This window comes from Bubalus kerabau, chromosome 4, assembly GCF_029407905.1.
Source record: "Bubalus kerabau isolate K-KA32 ecotype Philippines breed swamp buffalo chromosome 4, PCC_UOA_SB_1v2, whole genome shotgun sequence".
In the NCBI taxonomy this organism is placed as follows: domain Eukaryota; kingdom Metazoa; phylum Chordata; class Mammalia; order Artiodactyla; family Bovidae; genus Bubalus; species Bubalus kerabau.
In genome coordinates this window covers 173,448,168-173,468,676 of record NC_073627.1, presented here as the reverse complement: position 1 = coordinate 173,468,676, position 20,509 = coordinate 173,448,168, and the positions used below count along the sequence as shown (strand labels likewise).

The following is a 20,509-nucleotide window of genomic DNA, read 5'->3' as shown; positions in this document are numbered from 1 at the left end:
CGTCACTCAGTGAGTCGGGGGCAGAGCTGGGGCAGAAACCGGAACGTTCCAGGGCACCTTGCAAGCCCGAGTAGGTGTGCCCTTCAGAGTACGGGAGGCGGCTCTTCAGGCCGCCGCCCCCCGCCCCCCGAAGTTCCCGGTGCCCTCCAGGCCCTCCTCCGATGCTGTCTCCTCTCCCCCTCTGCAGGTGAACCTGGTGCTGGGGGACGGCCGGTCTCTGGGCCTCACCATCCGTGGGGGAGCAGAGTACGGCCTGGGCATTTACGTCACCGGCGTGGACCCGGGCTCCGAAGCAGAGAGCAGCGGGCTCAAGGTGAGAGACCCCTGACTCCAGGGAGAGGGATGGGGTGCCGGGCTGCAGGCCTGGGAGAGAGGGAGGGAAGGTTCCTATGTGTGGAACTCTGGGCAGCTGATTGCAATGGGATGTCCGGCAGAGCGGTCAGCACCCCGCCTCAAGGACCTGTCCCAGCCGGGAGCCCTCCCCTGGCTCCACGACTCTCCTTCACAGCTCACAGCTCACAACACCTCAACCCCCCACTCCCAGGCCTCGAGTTCTCCTAGTGATCGTCCCACAGGGCACCCTCCCACACGCTGAGGGCAGCGGGCCAGCCTGAGCTCTTTGAGGCTGCTGTTTTGTAAACACCGGCGATGGCCCTGACTTTGGGGTTTATTGTGACGCTTGGAGAGGGAAGAGGAGAGGCAGCTGTGGGCTGGGATGGGGTTGCATTGGGCAGCTTCAGGGCTGGCATTCAATCCAGGGCAACCAGCAAGTTACCTCTCATCTTGAAGAGGGCCAGCTGCATGCCCGACATTGGTCCTTAATGTCACACATATCATCTCCCTGAACATTATCCTGCCCTGTGGGGTGAGATGTTCTTACCCACATTGTCCAGTTGGGGAAACTGAGGCTGTAGAGGTTAAACAGACTTGTCCAAGGTCATGCAGCGGATGGCGTGCAGAGCAGGGTTTGAGCCCAGCAGCCTTAGCTCCAAAGCCCATGGGCTTAACCGCTACACTGTATCCCCCGTTGGGGAGGGCTGGGAACTGCCCCAGGGCTTTGGGGGAGGTACAGTGGGTGAGGTGGAGACTGTGTTACACTGGACCCCCCCCCCCCTCCCCCCGGACACAGATCCCTTCGGTAAGTAGCAGCATGCTTTGTGGCTAAATCCTATGGCCAAAGGTGCTGTGGCGGCAGTGACCCTGGGTACAGGTGGCATTTGAGCCAAGTCCGGTGGACGAGAGGATATGGGTGAAGGGGCTGGGCTGCAGGGCTTTCTGGCTGAAGGAGCCATGTGGTTTGACCAGGTGTGACCCGATGGGCGACTAGCCATGTGTGAGGCTGGGGAAGAAGGCAGGAGATGAGATTGTGTCTTCGTAACAAAGGGCCTGCGTGCTCTACTGACCCGGGGAAGCTGGTTCTCCATGTGGATGAGAAGAAGGGTCATGGCGGGGCAGAGTGGGGGTCAGGAGGCTGCCCCCACCTCCTGCTCCGTGACGTGGCTCAGGGGGATTCCCCTAGGAAACACAACACGATGAGGCAAGCTCTGGGTCTGGAGGCCGGATCCCAGCATTGCTGCTTTTGTTGTCGAAGCTTTGTGACCTTGGAGAATCCCTCCACCTCACTGTTCCCCTTCCCCTTCCTAGATAATGATAATATACAGCATCTCTTTCTCAGAAGAAAATGAGTAATACACTCGATGGCATTAATGATAAAGGTTAAAATTATTGTGTGTCTGTGTTACGGACTGAATGTGTTCCTCCCAAATTCATACCTTGAAACTCTAACTCCCAAAGTGATGATACTAGAAGGTGAGGTCTTTGGAAGGTGATTAGGTTATAAAGGTGTAGCCCCATGAATGGATTTAGAGTAGCATCAACATACATATGCTGCTGCTGCTGCTGCTGCTGCTGCTAAGTCGCTTCAGTCGTGTCTGACTCTGTGTGACCCCATAGACCGCAGCCCACCAGGCTCCCCCGTCCCTGCGATTCTCCAGGCAAGAACACTGGAGTGGGTTGCCATTTCCTTCTCCAATGCATGAAAGTGAAAAGTGAAAGTGAAGTCGCTCAGTCATGTCCGACTCTTAGCGACCCCTTGGACTGCAGCCTACCAGGCTCCTCCGTCCATAGGATTTTCCAGGCAAGAGTACTGGAGTGGGGTGCCATTGCCTTCTCCCATAGATATGCTGCTGCTGTTGCTGCTGCTGCTAAGTTGCTTCAGTAGTGTCCGACTCTGTGCGACTCCATAGACGGCAGCCCACCAGGCTCCCCCGTCCCTGGGATTCTCCAGGCAAGAACACTGGAATGGGTTGCCATTTCCTTCTCATACCTAAAAAGCAGAGACATTACTTTGCCGACAAAGGTCCATCTCGTCAAAGCTATGGTTTTTCGAGTAGTCATGTATGAATGTGAGAGTTGGACTATAGAGAAAGCTGAGCACCAAAGAATTGATGCTTTTGAACTGTGGTGTTGGAGAAGACTAAACTGAACTGATGTGTAAAACAGATAGCTAGTGGGAAGCTGCTGTATAGCACAGGAAACAGCTTGGTGCTTTGTGATGACCTAGAGGGGCAGGAAGCAGGTGGGTGGGAGGGAGGTTCAAGAGGGAGGGATATATGTATACGTATAGTTGATTCATGCTGTTGTACAACAGAAACTAACACAACATTAACAAAGCAATTATTTGTTGTTGTTCAGTTGCTAAGTCGTGTCTGACTCTTTGTGACCCCATGGTCTGCAGCACGCCAGGCTTCCCTGTCCTTCACTATCTCCCAGAATTTGCTCAAACTCATGTCCACTGAATCAGTGATGCCCGCCAACCATCTCATCCTCTGTCACCCCCTTCTCCCCCTGCCCTCAGTCTTTCCTGGCATCAGTGTCTTTTCCAATGAGTCAGCTCTTCGCATCAGGTGGCCAAAGTATTGGAGCTTCAGCTTCAGCATCAGTCCTTCCAATGAATATTCAGGACTGATTTCCTTTAGGATTGACTGGTTTGATCTCCTTGCAGTCCAAGGGACTCTCAAGAGTCTTTAGCACTACAATTCGAAAGCACTAATTCTTCAGCACTCAGCCTTCTTTATGGTCCAACTCTCACATCCTTTACATGACTACCATAGCTTTGACTAAACAGACCTTTGTCAGCAAAGTGATGTCTCTGCTTTTGAATATGCCGTCTAGGTTTGTCATAGCTTTTCTTCCAAGGAGCAAGCATCTTTTAGTTGCAGTCACCATCTCTGGGCCTTGGTTTCCCAGCTTGGGCTGTGAGCAGTTGAACAGTTGGGCAGGCAGATCTCTGGGACCGTCTCTGGCCGGGGAGCACCAGTGGGTGCCCAGGCACAGGACCGTGATCTATTCTCCTTTACCTGGAGGCTCCTGTACCCACAGAGAGGTGCCAAAGTAGGTGACCTGCTGGCAGATCCTTTGGCAGGCAGGCAGGAAGTAGGCATTAATGCAGGAAGCGGGAATCCCTGGCTGCCTCTCCTTTGCTTCCTTCCACGTGATCAGCGCATATATACTGAGGACTCCTGCACGCCAGACACTGTACTTGCCCTGTGGCTTCTGAGCTGAGAAAGACAGACACAGTCCCTGCCCTCCGAGAGCTTATTTTCTAGTGGAAAGACAAGGGGGAGGGGGAATAAGTTTCACGACTATGTATTTAATTGCCATAAATACCAAGATGTGATAAATACCAAGACGGCAAGGCGCATGGAACTCTGAGTGTCTGGGGGTAGATATCCAGGAAGACTTCCTGAAGAAAGAAACATTTCAGTGGAAATTTGAAAGGAAAAAGATGAATTATGTGAAGGAGAAAGGAGAATTTTGCGCAGAAAGGACACCTAACGCTGAGTCCCTGAAGTGTTCTAGGATGCAAAGGAAGACTGGTGTTGGCTGAATGCAGAAAGCCAGGCGGGGAGAAGGTGCCAGACCATGCTGAGGAGGCAAATAGCCAGATCACACAGGTCATATAATGCACACAGGACTCTGCAGCCGTAAAAAGATGATGCTCGAGATCTTCTGTTATTTCTACGGAGGGATGTCCGCGGTGTGTTATTCGATGGAAACCAGGCTGCCAAACCACGTGTCTACAGGATCTCATGCATATTGAATACTTATGCAAAAACATATCCAGAGAACCATCTACAGCAGCACACACCAAGATGTCAATAGTGGTTATCCTGAGGTGGTAAGATTTTGGATGATTTTCATTTTATTCTTTACATCCTTATACAGTGTCTCAATGGAGCAAATGCTACTTTTATAATCATGGAAGCAGCAACAAGAAAGTGATTTCCATTTTGAAACAAGGCAGAAGAAAAATATTCCGTAGAAGTTGTTCATTTACTTTAGTCTGCTTCTCAGTTGCAGGCGATCAGAAGCTTTATTTGCTCCTAAAATGCCTCCCTTCAGTAAAGGCCCTTCCATCTTCCATCCCCACCGTAGTAAAACATTTCATCAGTATATTCCCTGCCACTCTTGGACTTTCCCCTCCCAGGGCCCTCGCATATGCTAACACCTGCCTACACTCATTCAGGCGTCCGGGACTGATTAATTCTGTTTTATTGCCAGTGCACTTTCCATGTAATTAAGCATATTGAAATGGAATAAAGGGGCTTGGCTGTGTGGGTGGTGGAGCCAAGAACAAACTTTATTTGTAAATAGGGCTCCTTGCCACCGTGCAGAGCTTTCCTGGGGTGATAGAGCACCTTGCGCCTGGCTTCCAGCCGCTCCCTTCGCTCCTGAGGGGCCCTATGAGTCCCGCGAACGCTGCTGGGAGGAGAGCTCAGAGGAGGCGGCCCTGCACTTGCCAGCCTTCACCCAGGGCGCAGCGCCTGGAACTTGGAACTGTCCCGCCCTCCCGGCAGGGGTGACTCCTGCCTCTGAATTTACCTTTAGGCCTCTCTTATGCCTTTACACCTGCCCCCAGCAAACCCCACCAGAGAAGGGGCCATAAAACCTTGTTTGTTCCTTTAAGGACAGCCAGAGTTGACTGGCATTTAATAATAATAATGCTATTTACCAACCAGTTATTATGAACCAGGCATTGTGCTAAACACTTTAGATTCGTGCTTATTTAATCCTCCCAGTAGCCCTTTGGTGGGCATTAATAGATGACATTTAATAAGTGGACACTTCATAGATGCGTCACTGAGGCTCAGAGAGGCGTAGTCCTTGCTTGGGCTCACACAGGGATCCAGCCCTAGCCCTTCAGGCCCTCTAAAAGCTATGGACTTTGTTCCACCACCTCCCTAGGACCCTGTATTGGTCAAATATCAAAAGAATGCAGAAAGAGGAAACAAAGGCCATTTAGTCTTCTTATGAATCACTGAGTTTGTGAAGCCCAGGGTGCTTGTACCTTATCCTGCCAGGCTTCATGGCCTTCACCCTTGAGGTCATTCCAGGGTGGAAGACTTATTTGGTTTCTGCCGGTGGGAGCCAGGCTTCCATCCTGGATGGGGTTTTTGGGGGGCAGGAACTCTGTTCCCATGAATGCCCCACTCTTGGGGTCACCACTGTGCTGCCTGTGGCCTTGGGGCTGGCCATGGAGCATCTGTTGCTGATTTGGTGTCTCGGTAACTAAGGGGATGAACCACTAGTTCCAGATCTGTCGTGTGTGCTGTGTCTCAACTGGGTTGGGCTGACCTCTCTATGGACTGGCTTTTACCAGGGTCTGTTCTGCTGACTGGTCCTCTCTGGCCTGAATCTGGGATGGCATCCTTCATGGAGCACTCACCCAGGAGCTGGTGATCTCCACGTGTCAGCTCTGACCCTCACTGCAGCTCTGTGAGATAGAAACTTATAATCTCATCATAATTCGGGCTTATTTATAATGGCTTCCATCTAGTCAAGGCTATGGTTTTTCCAGTGGTCATGTATGGATGTGAGAGTTGGACTGTGAAGAAAGCTGAGCACCGAAGAATTGGTGCTTTTGAACTGTGGTGTTGGAGAAGGCTCTTGAGAGTCCCTTGGACTGCAAGGAGATCCAACCAGTCCATTCTGAAGGAGATCAGCCCTGGGATTTCTTTGGAAGGAATGATGCTAAAGCTGAAACTCCAGTACTTTGGCCACCTCATGCGAAGAGTTGACTCATTGGAAAAGACTCTGATGCTGGGAGGGATTGGGGGCAGGAGAAAAAGGGGACAACAGAGGATGAGATGGCTGGATGGCATCACCGACTTGATGGACAGGGAGGCCTGGCATGCTGCGATTCATGGGGTTGCAAAGAGTCGGACACGACTGAGCAATTGAACTAAACGGATAATGGCTTCCCAGGTGGCTCATGGGTCAAGAATTCGCCTGCCAATGCAGGAGATGCAGAAGACTCAGATTCGATCCCTGGGTCTGGCAGATCCCCTGGAGGAGGAAATGGCAACCCATTCCAGTGTTCTTGCTTGGAAAATTCCATAGACAGAAGAGGCTGGCGGGCTACAGCCCATGGGGTCACACAGAGTTAGACATGACGTTAATGACTGTCTCTCCTCTGAGATCCCAGCAGCGTGGAGCAGAGACTGCATGCTAGCTACGCACTGTGCAGACAGTGCCTGGCACACGGTGGATGTCCTGAATGAAGGAGAGTGGCTACAGCTGAGGCAGGCCCCAGGCCAGGTCTTTTTGACTCCAAAGCTCCAATCTTGACCACTGCTTCATGTGCATCCTGGTCTGAACACAGCACAGAGCTGGACTTCTGTTGAGGAATGAATCCTGCTAAGAGGCCTTAGTGGTTTTTATAACCACCTGGGATGGACCTGAGCAATCAGACCCTTTCCTTTAGAGACACGTGCCTTCATGATGAAAAAGCTGAATAGCGCCATGGCCCACAGTGAGGTTTGCTCATCAAAGGTACCAGTGGACATTCAGGACCACCTTCAGCTCTTCCCTGATGGAGGGTAGGTGGTGGCAGGAACCCATCTATATGCATAGATCTCAGCCTCCAAGCTTCCCATTTCCCACCTGGGGAGACTGAAGACCAGAGGGAGGGGAAGGACTGGCTGAGGATCATGGAGAAGTAGGTCCAGGTGTATGAATCCCCAGCACAGAGTCCTGGACAGAGCCTCTTCATCATCAGGCAGCTCCTTTGCCTGCTGACTCTGTCTCCGTGAGTCCCTGAAATAGTCCTGCTGGGAGAGAATGAGCCTGGCATACTCTCCAAGGATGCAGTCTGCATATTCTCAGTGGGGAAAAAGGGTGTGGCTGCTACATAATACTTGTTTAGTAAAGATATTTTAAAAGTATTTTTATTTGTGATTTGGTGATGGACAGGGAGGCCTGGCGTGCTGCGATTCATGGGGTCGCAAAGAGTTGGACACGACTGAGCGACTGATCTGATCTGATCTGATGACTGATTTTATAGCAGCCCTAATGAAGATGATAAAAATTACCTCTTAATATTTCTAACAATAAGAAAAAACCTTAGATAATAAGGGTGTGTTAACTGCCCTGCAGATGCCGGATTTGCCGGCACCACGGGTGCGGCCGCCCTGCTGCGCCCGTGCCGTTGGGGCAGAGAGGAAGCGGCTGTTTCTACGCTCAGTGCTCAGAACCGTGGGCACTAAGAATGGTTTGTAGCCGAACATCAGTGGGCACTGCATGAGGGAGCCCCTTGTTCCCACGTGCACAGAAGGCTGGAGAGGACAGAGGGAGTGGACAGCACACGGCAAGCTTGGGTCCGGTGGGACTGACCAGGAGAGGGTCTGCTGGAAATGATGGTTCTGTGTGGGAGGACATTTAGGCATCCTTGAGCACCTGTGACGTGCCTCCCTGGCTGGGGGCTGCTGAGCTGGCGTCCTGCACCACCCGGCCTACGAACGCCTGACGTAAGGAGTCCCTCGAGGGAAGGCCAGAGAATCCGGTTGACAGCGCTGCTGCAGGAAAACAGGGTTTGGGAGGATTCGCTGATTAGATTCAAAAAAAAAAAAAAAAAAAAATAAGGGTGTGTTACAAGCAACTCTCTGCCTGTAAATTTTACAACTTAAATGAATGAACCAATTTCTTGAAAGACATAAACCACTAACACTTAAGAAAGAAAAATAGATAACCTGAAAATTCTATATGTGTGTCAAAGAAACTGAATTTGTAGTTAAAAACCATCCAAAAAAAGAAAACGCAAGCCCAGTTGCTTTCACTAATGATCTCTTGCAAATAGTTAAGGAAGAACTATTACACAGTCTCTCTCTGAAAATAAAAAGTGAGGGAATACTTCCCAACTCATTTTATGAAACCAGTATAATATAACAGCAAGAACAAACACATTTCAGGAAAAGAAAATTACAGATCACTATTCTTCACGAACTTAGATGTGAAAACCCCCAACGAAATTTAACAACCCCAACAATCTATTAAAAATATATATACCATGACCAAATGAGTTTTATCCAAGGAACGCAAGGCTAGTTCGACATTTGAAAATTAGTGTTACTGAGAAAAACCATATAATCAGAAAAGGCATTTAACAGTATTCAGTATCCACCATGCCCCTGAAGGAGGGCATGGCAACCCACTTCAGTATTCCTGCCTGGGGAATCCCCATGGACAGAGGAGCCTGGCAGGCTACTGTCCATGAGGTCACAAAGAGTCTAAGCACAGCACAATATCCATTTATGATTTTTAAAAACTCTAATTAAATTAGGAGTCAAAAGGGACTTCCTTAACCTGATGAAGAGCATCTTCACAAAGCAATAGATAATATATTTAATGGTGAAAACTATACAGTTTCTTCTAAGATTGAAATAAGGCAAAAATATCTTCCCTCACCACTCCTATTCAGTATCATACTAGAAGCTGTAGTCAGTGCAGAAGTCAATAGAAAGAAAGAAAAGGCATACATAGCTGAAAAGAAGAAATAAAACTCTATTTACAGAGACTGCTCGTCTGCATAGAAAATTCCAAAGAATCTACAAAAAAACTCCAAGAAATAATGAGTTTAGCAAGATGGAGGGATACAAAGTTAATATACACAGTTCAGTTCAGTTCAATTCAGTTGTTCAGTTGTGTCCGACTCTTTGTGACCCCATGAATTACAGCACACCAGGCTTCCCTGTCCATCACCAACTCCCGGAGTTCACTCAAACTCATGTCCATCGAGTTGGTGATGCCATCCAGCTATCTCATGCTCTGTTGTCCCCTTCTCCTCCTGCCCCCAGTCCCTCCCAACATCAGAGTCTTTTCCAATGAGTCAACTCTTAGCATGAGGTGGCCAAAGTATTGAAGTTTCAGCTTCAACATCAGTCCTTCCAAAGAAATCCCAGGGCTGATCTCCTTCAGAATGGACTGGTTGGATCTCCTTGCAGTCCAAGGGACTCTCAAGAGTCTTCTCCAACACCACAGTTCAAAAGCATCAATTCTTCGGTGCTCAGCTTTCTTCACAGTCCAACTCTCACATCCATACATGACCACAGGAAAAACCATAGCCTTGACTAGATGGACCTTTGTTGACAAAGTAATGTCTCTGCTTTTGAATATGCTATCTAGGTTGGGCATAACTTTCCTTCCAAGGAGTAAGTGTCTTTTAATTTCATGGCTGCAATCACCATCTGCAGTGATTTAGGAGCCCCCAAAAATAAAAGTCTGACACTGTTTCCACAAGTCACCTCCATTTCAATATGGTAGCAATGAACAAGTGAAATTCAGCATCAATTTAAAAAAACAGTTTAGGGTAGAAATAAATAATAAAATATGTACAGTTATTTGTATGCTGAAAACTCCGAAAAAGACCTAAATAAATGGGTATATACTGTGTTCATGGAATACAAAGACTCAGTATTATCAAGCCAGGTCTCCCTAGTTTGATCTTGATTCAACGAATCAATTGAATCTTGATTCAATCCCAGTTCCAATCCCAGCAGGAATGTTTATAGATATTTACACACTGACTGTAAATTTTGTACTGGAAAGGCAAAGAAACTAGAGGAGCTCAAATAATCCTGAAGCCGACGAGTAGTTAGAGGACTTAGTACCCGATGTCAAGACTTGCTATAAAACCGCAATAAACAGGACGGTGCGGTGCTCGTGACAGGACGGGCGTGTCAGCCGGGGGGACGGAGCAGAGTGTTCAGAAGCAAACCCCCCTCTGCATACTGAACCGGTGCTTGGCAAAAGTGAAGAGGTAAGTCAGTGGAGAACGGAAGGATGATGGTCCTTTCAACATGGTGCTGGAACAGTTGGACATTTACATGCCAACAAATGAGCCTCAACCTCAACCTCACACCTTCTATGAAAATGAACTCAAAATACACCATAGCCCTAAAGGTAAAATAACACCGCACTGCTGCTACAGGAATGCCTAGGAGAAAATCTGTGGGGCCTCGCATTGGGCAAAGAGTTTGCAGATGAGACACCAAAAGCATGGCCCATAAGGGAAAAAAACTGATAAAATGGGCTTTATGAAAGTTAAAAACATTGCTCTGCAAAAGACACACTCTTAAGAGAATGAAAAGACTTGGAGAAGTCAGTATTTTCTAATTACATTTCTGACAAAGGACTTGTACTGAGAATGTATAAAGAACTCTCAAAATGGGCAGAAGACCTGGGAAATGGTTCTGTATGGAAAGTTGGTTGTATGTAGTGATGGACGCATGAATCTGGGCACTTGTCAACACCCACAGAACTGTACACAGAGGGATGTTGCTATATATAATATTTTTAAAAACTCAGCCTGGTTGTTGGAGGATAGATGGAGTGCAGACTGAGACAAATGAAGACAAAGGAATCTAACTGTATTACAAATGATTCCTGTAGCCACACTGAAAGGGAGTGGAAAAGGAGGAAGCTGACCTAAGTGATTTTGAAAAACATGGTTTCAACTGATGCTATAAGGCAAAGACAAGAAGAACTGCCCTCAGAAACTGTATTCCAGTTGGCAAATTTCTTTGCCTCGAAGGGGAATGGATTAGGAATTCTGAAACTACTTCGTTTGTACAGGTTGAAAAAATAAGTACATTTTAGATAGTGAGAGCCAGGTTGTTACTTTCAAAGAAAGTCACAAGGAAAGAAAGGGTTGGGAATAGAAAAAACCCTGTGGTGCTGGACTCATCGGAGATGTCAATATGGACTCATTCACAAAAAAGAGAAAAAATCTGTGTACGTATATACACAAATAGATGCAGAAATCAATTCAGCTGTGTATGTATGCATGAGTTAGTACATGTACATATAATTCCTTACTCGATCCGTTGATGGGGGTTGTACCCAATAAAAATGGGAACAGCTAGTACTGAGATCTTAGTTTCTAAATACTATTCTCCAAATGAAAGGAACCACGGCTCTTTGTAGGAATCATTGATTCCAGATCTAGGGCAGAGGACCCTGGGGTATCTTTTAGGACCAGAAAATAAAGATGTACTACCCAATCAATCAATCAGCCTATCATATGTGTCCAGAGTCGGCCATGGCCAAAGGAGAAGTAAATATCCAGGGATCCATACTAACGTAATTACATAAAGAACAGGATAAATAAATCAATGGGGGAGAAGCAGCAACTCCTGCTTAAAGAAACATTGCCATGAAAAAGCATAGAAGGAATAAAGGAAGAGAAAATCACAGTTAGAGCATTATATTACATTGCTATAGGCAAGGAGCACCAAAGGATGCTAAATAGCAGAAACAGGATGTTTTGCATAATTTCAAAGTACCTCTATCAATATATTTTGTAATAATAAAGGGGAAAACTGTTAAGTTCACAGTGGAGAATCCTGGCAGGTATCAAGTTAGCCAAGTGTAATAAGTATTAAGAAAAAAATCTTAACTTGTTTCCAATTGTAAATGTAACGCTTGCTGGTTGTGAAGGAGTCCGATCATAGGCAGCACTAGGGTGTGCAGTGACCGTCCTTCCCCCGCACCTGCCGGCCCAGGGTGTGGCAGCTGTCAGCAGCTGGCACGCCCTTCCAGACCCCTTTCTCCCTGACCTGCGATGCACACAGTGACTTGGGGGCCCTTGTTCATTCTGTTCCTTTGATGATCCAACCACCGGCTTTTTAGAAAAGTGCTTCCTTTCTCAGTTCAAAACCTTTCCTTTCTGATTAATAAGATTTGGACTAAGTTGTTGCCACTTCAGAGTGTCATAGAAGGCCCTCCTCAAAAGTCGAAGCACAAAATGTAGCAAAAAAAAAAAATGTGTCTTAGCCATCTCGTGATCATTTTTTACTGCTGCCATTTAGTATCTACAGTGTTCTCCTGCTGCCGGCTAGAGAGAGCCAAAACAAAGGAGAAACGGCAGGATGTCTCCTGAGCGTGTCCGTTTTCTCACCTTGAGCGGGGTTTGGAGAGAGGCTTGCTGGCTGAGTGGCAGGGAGGGTGGGCAGCCGTGTCCCTCCCCGGGCACCCCAGGGCCCTCAGAGTCTTTCTTGTGGTGAGAGCTCGGTGGGCATCAGGCACTGGTGATCTGGGGGCCAGAACGAGGTGTGTGCGATGCAGAGCCTGGATCTGTGTCCCCTGTGTGGTCTGCGTGGAACTCGTGTTGAATGGGGGTGGGGGGAGGTGGGAGTGGGCTACAGAGGTCAGTGAAGACTCCTGGTGCCCCAGGTGATGAGCTGGCTGAGCATCGGTGACAGAAATGGTGACAGCGAGTGTCCACTGAGTGACATTCCAGGCTGGACCCTGCTAAGTGCTTTTTTAGGTTTCCACCTTAATGAATCCCTGAACAGTTCTTGACATAGACGCTGTACCATTAATTGAAGATGAGCAAACTGAGGCTCAGGGAGGTCATCACTTGCTCACGATCACACAGCAAGGAAGTGGTGAAACTGGGTGGAGATTGGCCCTAAGGCCTCCCCCGTTAGCCACAAGATGCTAAACCCCTGAGCTTATGTGATGGGAAAAACAAGCGACCTGACAGTCCTTGGCGGCCGGGCCTCAGTCTTCCCTGCTTCTGCTCGGGTTCTCCACCGTCAGCACAGTTGTGACACCTGCTGGGGGTTTCTGCACACTCTGCTTTTGAATTTGGGGCCTGGAGGATTCTCCTGGCTGTTCAGAATATGTTAAAGTAACAGTGTGGTAGAAATAGCAGAAGGTATGGCAGTGTGAGGGTAGTAATGATAATGATAGGGGAAAATAATAATAGAAGGAAATAAGTTAGGGCAGAGGAGTCATCTACTGTTTCTGATTGACCGTAATACTCATAGGAATCATGAGCATCCGGGGAGTGCTCCCTCTGTGTCAACCAGGGTGCTCAGTGAAGGCTGCTCCTGCTCTGAGTCGTTTCATTCTCCCAGCAACCCTGTGAGGAGGGAGCAGAATCATCCTCATTTTAGAGATGGGCACCCAAGACCCAGAGAGGTTAAGCAATATGCCCAAGGTCACACAGCTGGGTAGGTGGAGGAGCTGGGGTTGAAAACTCAGGTGGGTCTGGAGCTTAGTCACAGAAATGCAGTTCTCATCGCTTCCTCCGCTCACAACTCCTCCTCTGGCCAGTTCCAGTGGCTCTTACAAGACAGAATTTCATCCCCTTGCAAAATGGTTCTCACAACGGGGCATCTTGAGCTTACTGCCCCCTGGAGGTGAGTCATTAGTGTGTTTAGTTGCTCGGTTGTATCTGACTCTGCGACCCCTTGGACTGCTGTCTGCCAGGCTCCTCTGTCCATTGGATTTTCCAGGCAAGAATACTTGAGTGGGTTGCCATGCCGTCCTCCAGGGGATCTTCCCAACCCAGGGATTGAACCTAGGTCTCCTACCTTGCAGGCAGATTCTTTACCAGCTGAGCCTCCAGGGAAGCCCCACAACTTTGGGTTATTTCTCTGTATATGTGGTGTGTGTGCTCATGTCCACACACTCCCAGTGATATTCCTGAAATCTACATAATAGCAGCAGCACAAAAGCCCTAGTAGTCACTGACCTCTCCCAGCCCAGTCCTGTCTGGGAGCCGGGGCGGAGGGAGGGAGGGGAAGGGGGCGGCGAGAATCATCTTGTTCTATCCTCATCTCAGCCCCACGCAGAGGTATTGATTGTCATCATCCCTATTTTGTGGATGAAGAGACTAAGGCTCAGTGAGTTTAAACAGCTTGCCCCAAAGTGTGTTCTTGGCTGGCAGAGAGTTGGCAGTTCAAATGCAGGGCTCTCTAAGGTCACATGTTCACCTCGGCTGCCAACTGGACGAATGTCTCCGATTGGTAACGTGGTTTTTAAAATTGTATGTTGAGAAAGGCTTTGTCCGTGTTTCTGTGCCTCTGCATTCAGTGCTTTTTCCACTCCCAAGGGCAGCAGATAATCTCCATTGTGTATGCCAGCGCCACTAATTTAGTGTGGTTGCAAAAGCGCTTGTGCTTGTGTATTAGCAACCGGGCTGTGCCAGAGACAGGACTTAGCTAAGGCTCTCGCAGTAGCATCTGCTGTGGGCGGAAGGGGGCCCTGGGACCCGGATGATTGGACATGTGCCACCTCCATGTGAGAGCACATGCCCAGCTCAACTTTTAAGATGATTTTAAATAAGAATTTATGACTAAAGCTGTACTCCGGCAAGAAAGCATTATTTGGAGAAAGCTAATAATGATGCCTACCGCTCCTCATACCCACTGTGCCAGGCACTGTGAGTCGTTGGCAGGCAGTGTCACATGGTGGTTAAATGCACACATTTTGGAGTCAGAATTACCAGCTGTATCTGCCTGGACTCAGTTTCCCCATCTGTAAAACTGGGAAAATAGTACCTCTAGGAACTTGCGAGGATGTAGCCAGAGAATCTCTATAGAAACACTTAATACAGATAAAGGTATTCACAATGTGCTGGCTTTTTAAAAAAAGTCTGTCTGGTTTCAGTATACGACTGTTTAATGTAAATAGCATTGATTCTGTATATGGATGAGAAAATGAGAATCAGAAAGTGGGAGTGATTTGCCCAAGGTCGTATGTCCAGAAGGGGCCGGCCAAGGTCACAGGCCTGGCTCTCAGATCTAATGTCCATCCGTGGGGTTTCCACTGTGGGGCCTGTCTCCTGGGTGAAGGGTCAATCTGGTGTTGCCCCTCCAGGATGAAATAAGCTCAGGCAGTTCCTTTGGTTCCTCGTTCACCTGCCAGCCCTGGCCCCACACGGAGCCTGCTTGCGAGGAATTATGGCAGAGCAGCCCCTGGTTGCTGGAGGTCTTTGACATTCCCCTGCTCTTTCAGCAAAAGGGGGGATCACACTTTCACATCACTGCCAAGCTCTGCCTTAGAAGACTGGCTGTGCCTCCTTTCCAGAGCCCCTTGCTGGAGCAGGGCCTTCTGTGTCCCTGGGGGCTGCCCCTCCCTGGGGTGGAGTGGCCACCTCTCTCCCTGCCCAGGAGTCCATGAGCCATGAACTTCCGAATTGGCATCTTGCTTCCCTTCCAAGGACTGTGGGAGAGGAGTTGTGCTTTCGACCGATTCCAGGTTCTCTAAAAATAATTTTTTTTAAATAATGATACCTATACCGCCACCACCTGTGCCCTAGGTCCTATATTGTCAGGACAATGAGCTAGTGCAAGAAAGTCCAGTACCCGGCACAGGAAAAGCCCTCCCCAAACGATGGCTCTGGTTGTGAGTGATCGTCAGTATCCACATGAGTATGTATGCTGGTGGGCGAGACTGGTCCCTGATGCCATCTGAAACTCTCCGGTAGCTGATGAACCTGCCCTGATGATGAACACCTTTCCGAGGAGCCAGAAGATGGTTTCTTTCCTGAGAATCCCAGCACAGGCTGGGCCCGGTTTAAGCGTCTCCCCACCCCAACCATACTTGCCCCAACCCCTGCCGGCTGGACCACATTCTCAGTCCTTCCGTAGTTGTTCTCTTAGCCGAGTTTGTGAACTGGCCTCTGAGTGGAGGTTCAGTAAATTGCAAGTGTTCAAGTTGCTTAGTCCTGCTGCTGCTGCTGCTGCATCACTTCAGTCGTGTCCGACTCTGTGTGACCCCAGAGACAGCAGCCCACCAGGCTCCCCCGTCCCTGGGATTCTCCAGGCAAGAACACTGGAGTGGGTTGCCATTTCCTTCTCTGCTGAGGGTTGGCCAGTACTTATTGCTACTCAGGTAGGTCTGCCTGATTTTTAAAGGGGCCCCTGCCAGGGTAGTAATTGCTGCCAGGCAGTCTACTGCCAAAAAGAGTAACAGTTTCTACAGGGAGGCCACTTGGAGCAGGAGCCCAGCTGTCATTTACCCCGGTCACAGGAAAAGGTGATAGCATTCATTGAGGCTCCCATGGCCCTGTGAACCATGCTGTCCACAGGAGGGAGACGGTCAGCAAGGGCTGGCTTTCCTTCTCATCCTTCATCCCAAGTGGCCAAGGGAAGAGCCTGAGATGCTGAGTGGCCACTAACCAGCACAGGGGGGTCAGCAGTTGCCCTCTGGCTCCACCTATGGCTATGCCAAGTTCAGTGCCTGCATATTGAGGATGTGTGGGCTTCCCTGGTGACTCAGTGGTAAAGAATCTGCTGCCAATGCAGGAGATGCAGGTTCGCTCCCTGGGTTGGGCAGATCACCTGGAGAAGGAAATGGCAACCCACTCCAGTATTCTTGCCTGGGGAATCCCGTGGACAGAGGAGCCTGGCAGGCTACAGTCCATGGGGTCACAAAGAGTCAGACGCCACGACTTAGCAGCTAAACAACAATCCAGGATGTGCATGGGTTGCCGGATCGAAGGTCAACCTACTCTCCCTTTTTGCAGGGGAAGCAGTAATCAATGAGCGTTTCAGCAGCATTTCCCTGCTGTAGGATAGGGCACACACACCTTGAGAGAGGTCAGTAAACACGGCTGGGTAGTGCTTCCGGCCCTTGACCGTGCATATGAATGGTCAGGGACCTTGTCAAATGCAGATAATGATTCCAAAAGTGCTATTAATACCATTATTATGGCTGCATGCTGCTAAGTCGCTTCAGTCGTGTCCGACTCTGTGCGACTCCATAGATGGCAGCCAACTAGGCTGCCCCGTCCCTGGGATTCTCCAGGCAAGAACACTGGAGTGGGTTGCCATTTCCTTCTCCAATGTATGAAAGTGAAAAGTGAAAGTGAAGTCGCTCAGTCGTGTCCAACTCTTCGAGATCCAGTGGACTGCAGCCTACCAGGCTCCTTGGTCCATGAGATTTTCCAGGCAAGAGTACTGGAGTGGGGTGCCATCGCCTTCTCCGATTATGGCAGCATAACAACTCCCAAACCGAGACATATGCAATAGCCCTGGATTCTCCTCTGCCTTGCTGTGGGTCTACTAAGTCAAGAAGCAGACGGGGCAAAGCAGGGCGGCTTGTCTTGGCTCCATGACCCTTCAGGCTGCAGCTGGAGCTGCTGGGAGGCTCATTTTGTCTCGTGTCTGGAGACTGACATTGGCTGCTGGCTGGGGCCATCTTCTCACAGGGCTAGCTCAGGCTTCATCTAAGCATGGCAACTTAGAAGGGGATTCTGAAGTCATGGGTCCCAGAGAGAGGCAGGTAGAGCTGTATTCTTTTTATGACCCAGTCTCAGGAGGAAAAGGGGACAACAGAGGATGAGATGGTTGGGTGGCATCACTGACTCAATGGACATGAGTTTGAGCAAACTCCAGGAGATAATGATGGACAGGGAAGCGTGGCGTGCTGCAGTCCCTGGGAGTCACAAAGAGCCAGACACACTTAGCGATTGAACAACAACAGAAGGTAGGTTCAAGGGAGGGCGAATAACTTACTTCCTGTTTTCATTTCCTAGGGCTGTGGTAGCGAATGATTGTCATAACTTCAGTGGCTTCATCAGTGATTACTGAAAGTCCCTCAGTCGTGTCTGACTCTTTGTGTGCCCATGGACTATACAGTCCTTGGAAGTCTCCAGGCCAGAATACTGGAGTGGGTAGCTTTTTCCTTCTCCAGGGGATCTTCCCAACCCAGGGTTCGAACCCAGGTCTCCCACATTGCAGGCAGATTCTTTTCCAGCTGAGCCACAGGGGAAGACCAAGAATACTGGAGTGAGTAGCCTATCCCTTCTCCAGCAGATCTTCCTGACCCAGGAACAGAACCTGAGTCTCCTGCATTGCAGGCAGATTCTTTACCAACTGAGCTATGAGGGAAGCCCTGATCATTTAGCGGCTTAAAACAACTCAAATCAAGGTGTCGGCAGGGTCATGCTTCTTCTGAAGGCCCTAGGGGAAAATCTCTCCCTGCCTGTGCCAGCTCCTGGTGTCCCTAGCATTCCCTGGCTTGTGGCAGCATTGCTCCAGTGTCTCCCTCCATGCTCACTTGGTCTTCTTCCCTGCACGTCTCCATCTCTCTTCTCTTCTATGGATACCAGTGATCGGATTTAAGCTTTGTAATAAGGGTTTTTGTCCTTGGTCTCAGATTTGAGGCTCAGAGAGGTTAAATGACTTGGCCAAGGTCACGCAGCCAGGAAGTGGTGGAGCCAGGACTTGAATCCAGACAGGGCTGGTTCGGAATCCTTGCAGCAACCACTGTACCACCCTGCCTGGGCTGGGACCTCTGAAGGGAGCCATCAGCCCAGGGGAGGAGGGTCAGTGTGGCTGCAGAGAGGAAGTCGCTCCCTAAGCTGAGCCTTCACTGGAGATTTGCTACCCACGTGCGTGGGTGCCTGACCAGGAAGCAGGGACCAAAAGACACGCGCTTTCGGCCCTTGTGTGGTCTGGCTGGGGTGTTGACTGTGGGCAGTTACACCAGACGTAGAACTTCAGGGCAGGCCGAGCAGAAGCCAGCACACAGAGGCTTGGGCTGGGGGACACAGATCTGCAGAGGAGGACCTGGGGACTGATCAAGAGGAGAGGCAGGGTGAGGGGGCCTGGGCGGGGAAGGACGCCCTGGCTTTTCCCAGACCGCGCTGGTGGCTGACGGACCCAGAGGCACCCGTAGGCCCTGGACTGACTGCATTAACTCCAGAATCAAGGAGCTGTTTGCTGTCAAGGCAGACAGAGGGAGGCCAAAGCTTTCAGAGGCTGGGGAGTCCAGCGGCCTGGGTGGGACTGTGCCCTAGGGCTGTTAACTCACACTGTTTGGGGGAGTTTGTTTCTTTTTATTTTTTTCCAGCTATTAAAGTAATAGATTCAATCCATAATATACACTCAAAAGGACTCAGACATCCTACCTTCCAAAGACAACCTTTGTTAACATCTTTTTTTTTTTACATCTAATTTATGTATCATAAAATTTGCCTTTTAAAGTGTACAAATCAGTGAAGTATATTCGTGAGATTGCACAACTGTCATCCCCATCTATTTCAAAACATGTCTTCACACTCCCCCCACCGGCCCCATCCTACACCCTTTAAACAGCCACTCCCCACTTCTGTCTCTCTAGATTTGCCTGTTTGGGGCACCTCATAGAATTGTAGCATATGAGGCCATGGTGTCTTGCTCACTTCACTTGGCACAATGCTGTGGCGTGTAGCAGTAAATTCCTTTTATAGTGAAATATTCGGCTGTGTGGCTATACCATATTTTGTTTGCCCACTTGTGAGTTGATAGACGTGTGGGTCGTCTCCATCTGTTAGCACCTTGACGTAGCTTCTTTCATCCCTTCCTCTGTACGCTTTTACACAATTGATATTATACCATATATACTATTTTGCATCCCCCATTTTCACTTGTGTTTTTCCACATAATCAAAAACTTCTCATAAGTGCAGTTTGTAATAGCTGCATGATAATACTCCATCTTCTGGCTGAATTATAATTTACCTAACCATTCCCTTGAAGTCACGCATTTAGTTGTTTCCAGTTGAAATAATGTTTAAAAGGAGCATCAATGGAGAAAAACCTCCGAGGATCCCTCCAGAAAGAGCTTAAATCATCTCTCAGCCCATCAGTGCCAGCAAGCTGCCAAGCCCAGCGGGGGACAGGAATGACTTATCCCGAATTACTAAGAGACAAGGATTGGACTGGCTGGTATAAAAAAGATTCTTCTCCAGGGGGCACAGCAGATCTGCCAAGGGCCCAGGCCTGTTCCTCCCCAAGCCGCCAAATGTTGAGTGAGATGTTAGCATTATATCATGTCTCCCAGCAAATTTTTACATTTCTTTTTAGAATATTTTTTCTTTAGCCTCACCAATATAGTCTTCACATGCAATCCAGAAGGCACAGGAAATTCCTAAAGAGCTTGAAATTAAAATTGCTTGGAATTCACCATGCAGAGGCAGCTTCTGTGAACATTTTGGCATATTCCTTCCCAGTCTCTTTAACACACTGGAAGACATGTAAGATGGGCAGTTTTAAGATATCATTTAAAAACGTGAATTTGAAAGTAAAGCATGTCCACCATAGAAAAAGCCGGGAGATCCACACTAAGGGGAAAACTCAAGCGACAGCTATGGTGTCTGTCCTCCCGAGTGTTTTGCTCACAGGTAGCATGCTGTGGTTCTTTCTGGACAGCCGTGACTGCCGCCAGGTTTGGGGCCACCCGTGTGGTAGGCAAAGGTCCGTCTAGTCAAGGCTATGGTTTCTCCAGTGGCCATGTATGGATGTGAGAGTTGGACTATAGAAAAGGCTGAGTACCGAAGAATTGATGCTTTTGAACTGTGGCGTTGGAGAAGATTCTTGAGAGTCCCTTGGACTGCAAGGAGATCAAATCAACCAATCCTAAAGGAAATCAGTTCTGAATATTCATTGGAAGGA

General features: G+C 48.9%; 1 protein-coding gene and 1 non-coding gene across 3 annotated transcripts in view; both read left to right on the top strand.

Annotated features, from left to right (window-relative positions):
- The window catches only part of WHRN (whirlin), a 90,921-nt gene that overhangs the window by 34,479 nt on the left and 35,933 nt on the right, over positions 1–20,509 (top strand). For both annotated transcript variants that reach the window (XM_055579447.1, XM_055579448.1), the window contains exon 3: positions 188–313. In XM_055579447.1, coding sequence (XP_055435422.1) covers positions 188–313 — 126 coding nt within the window. The remainder of the gene's footprint in view (positions 1–187; positions 314–20,509) is intronic.
- On the top strand, positions 7,437–7,570 carry LOC129651938 (small nucleolar RNA SNORA43). Its single transcript, XR_008714430.1, has one exon. It is a non-coding gene; the product is annotated as a small nucleolar RNA SNORA43 (small nucleolar RNA).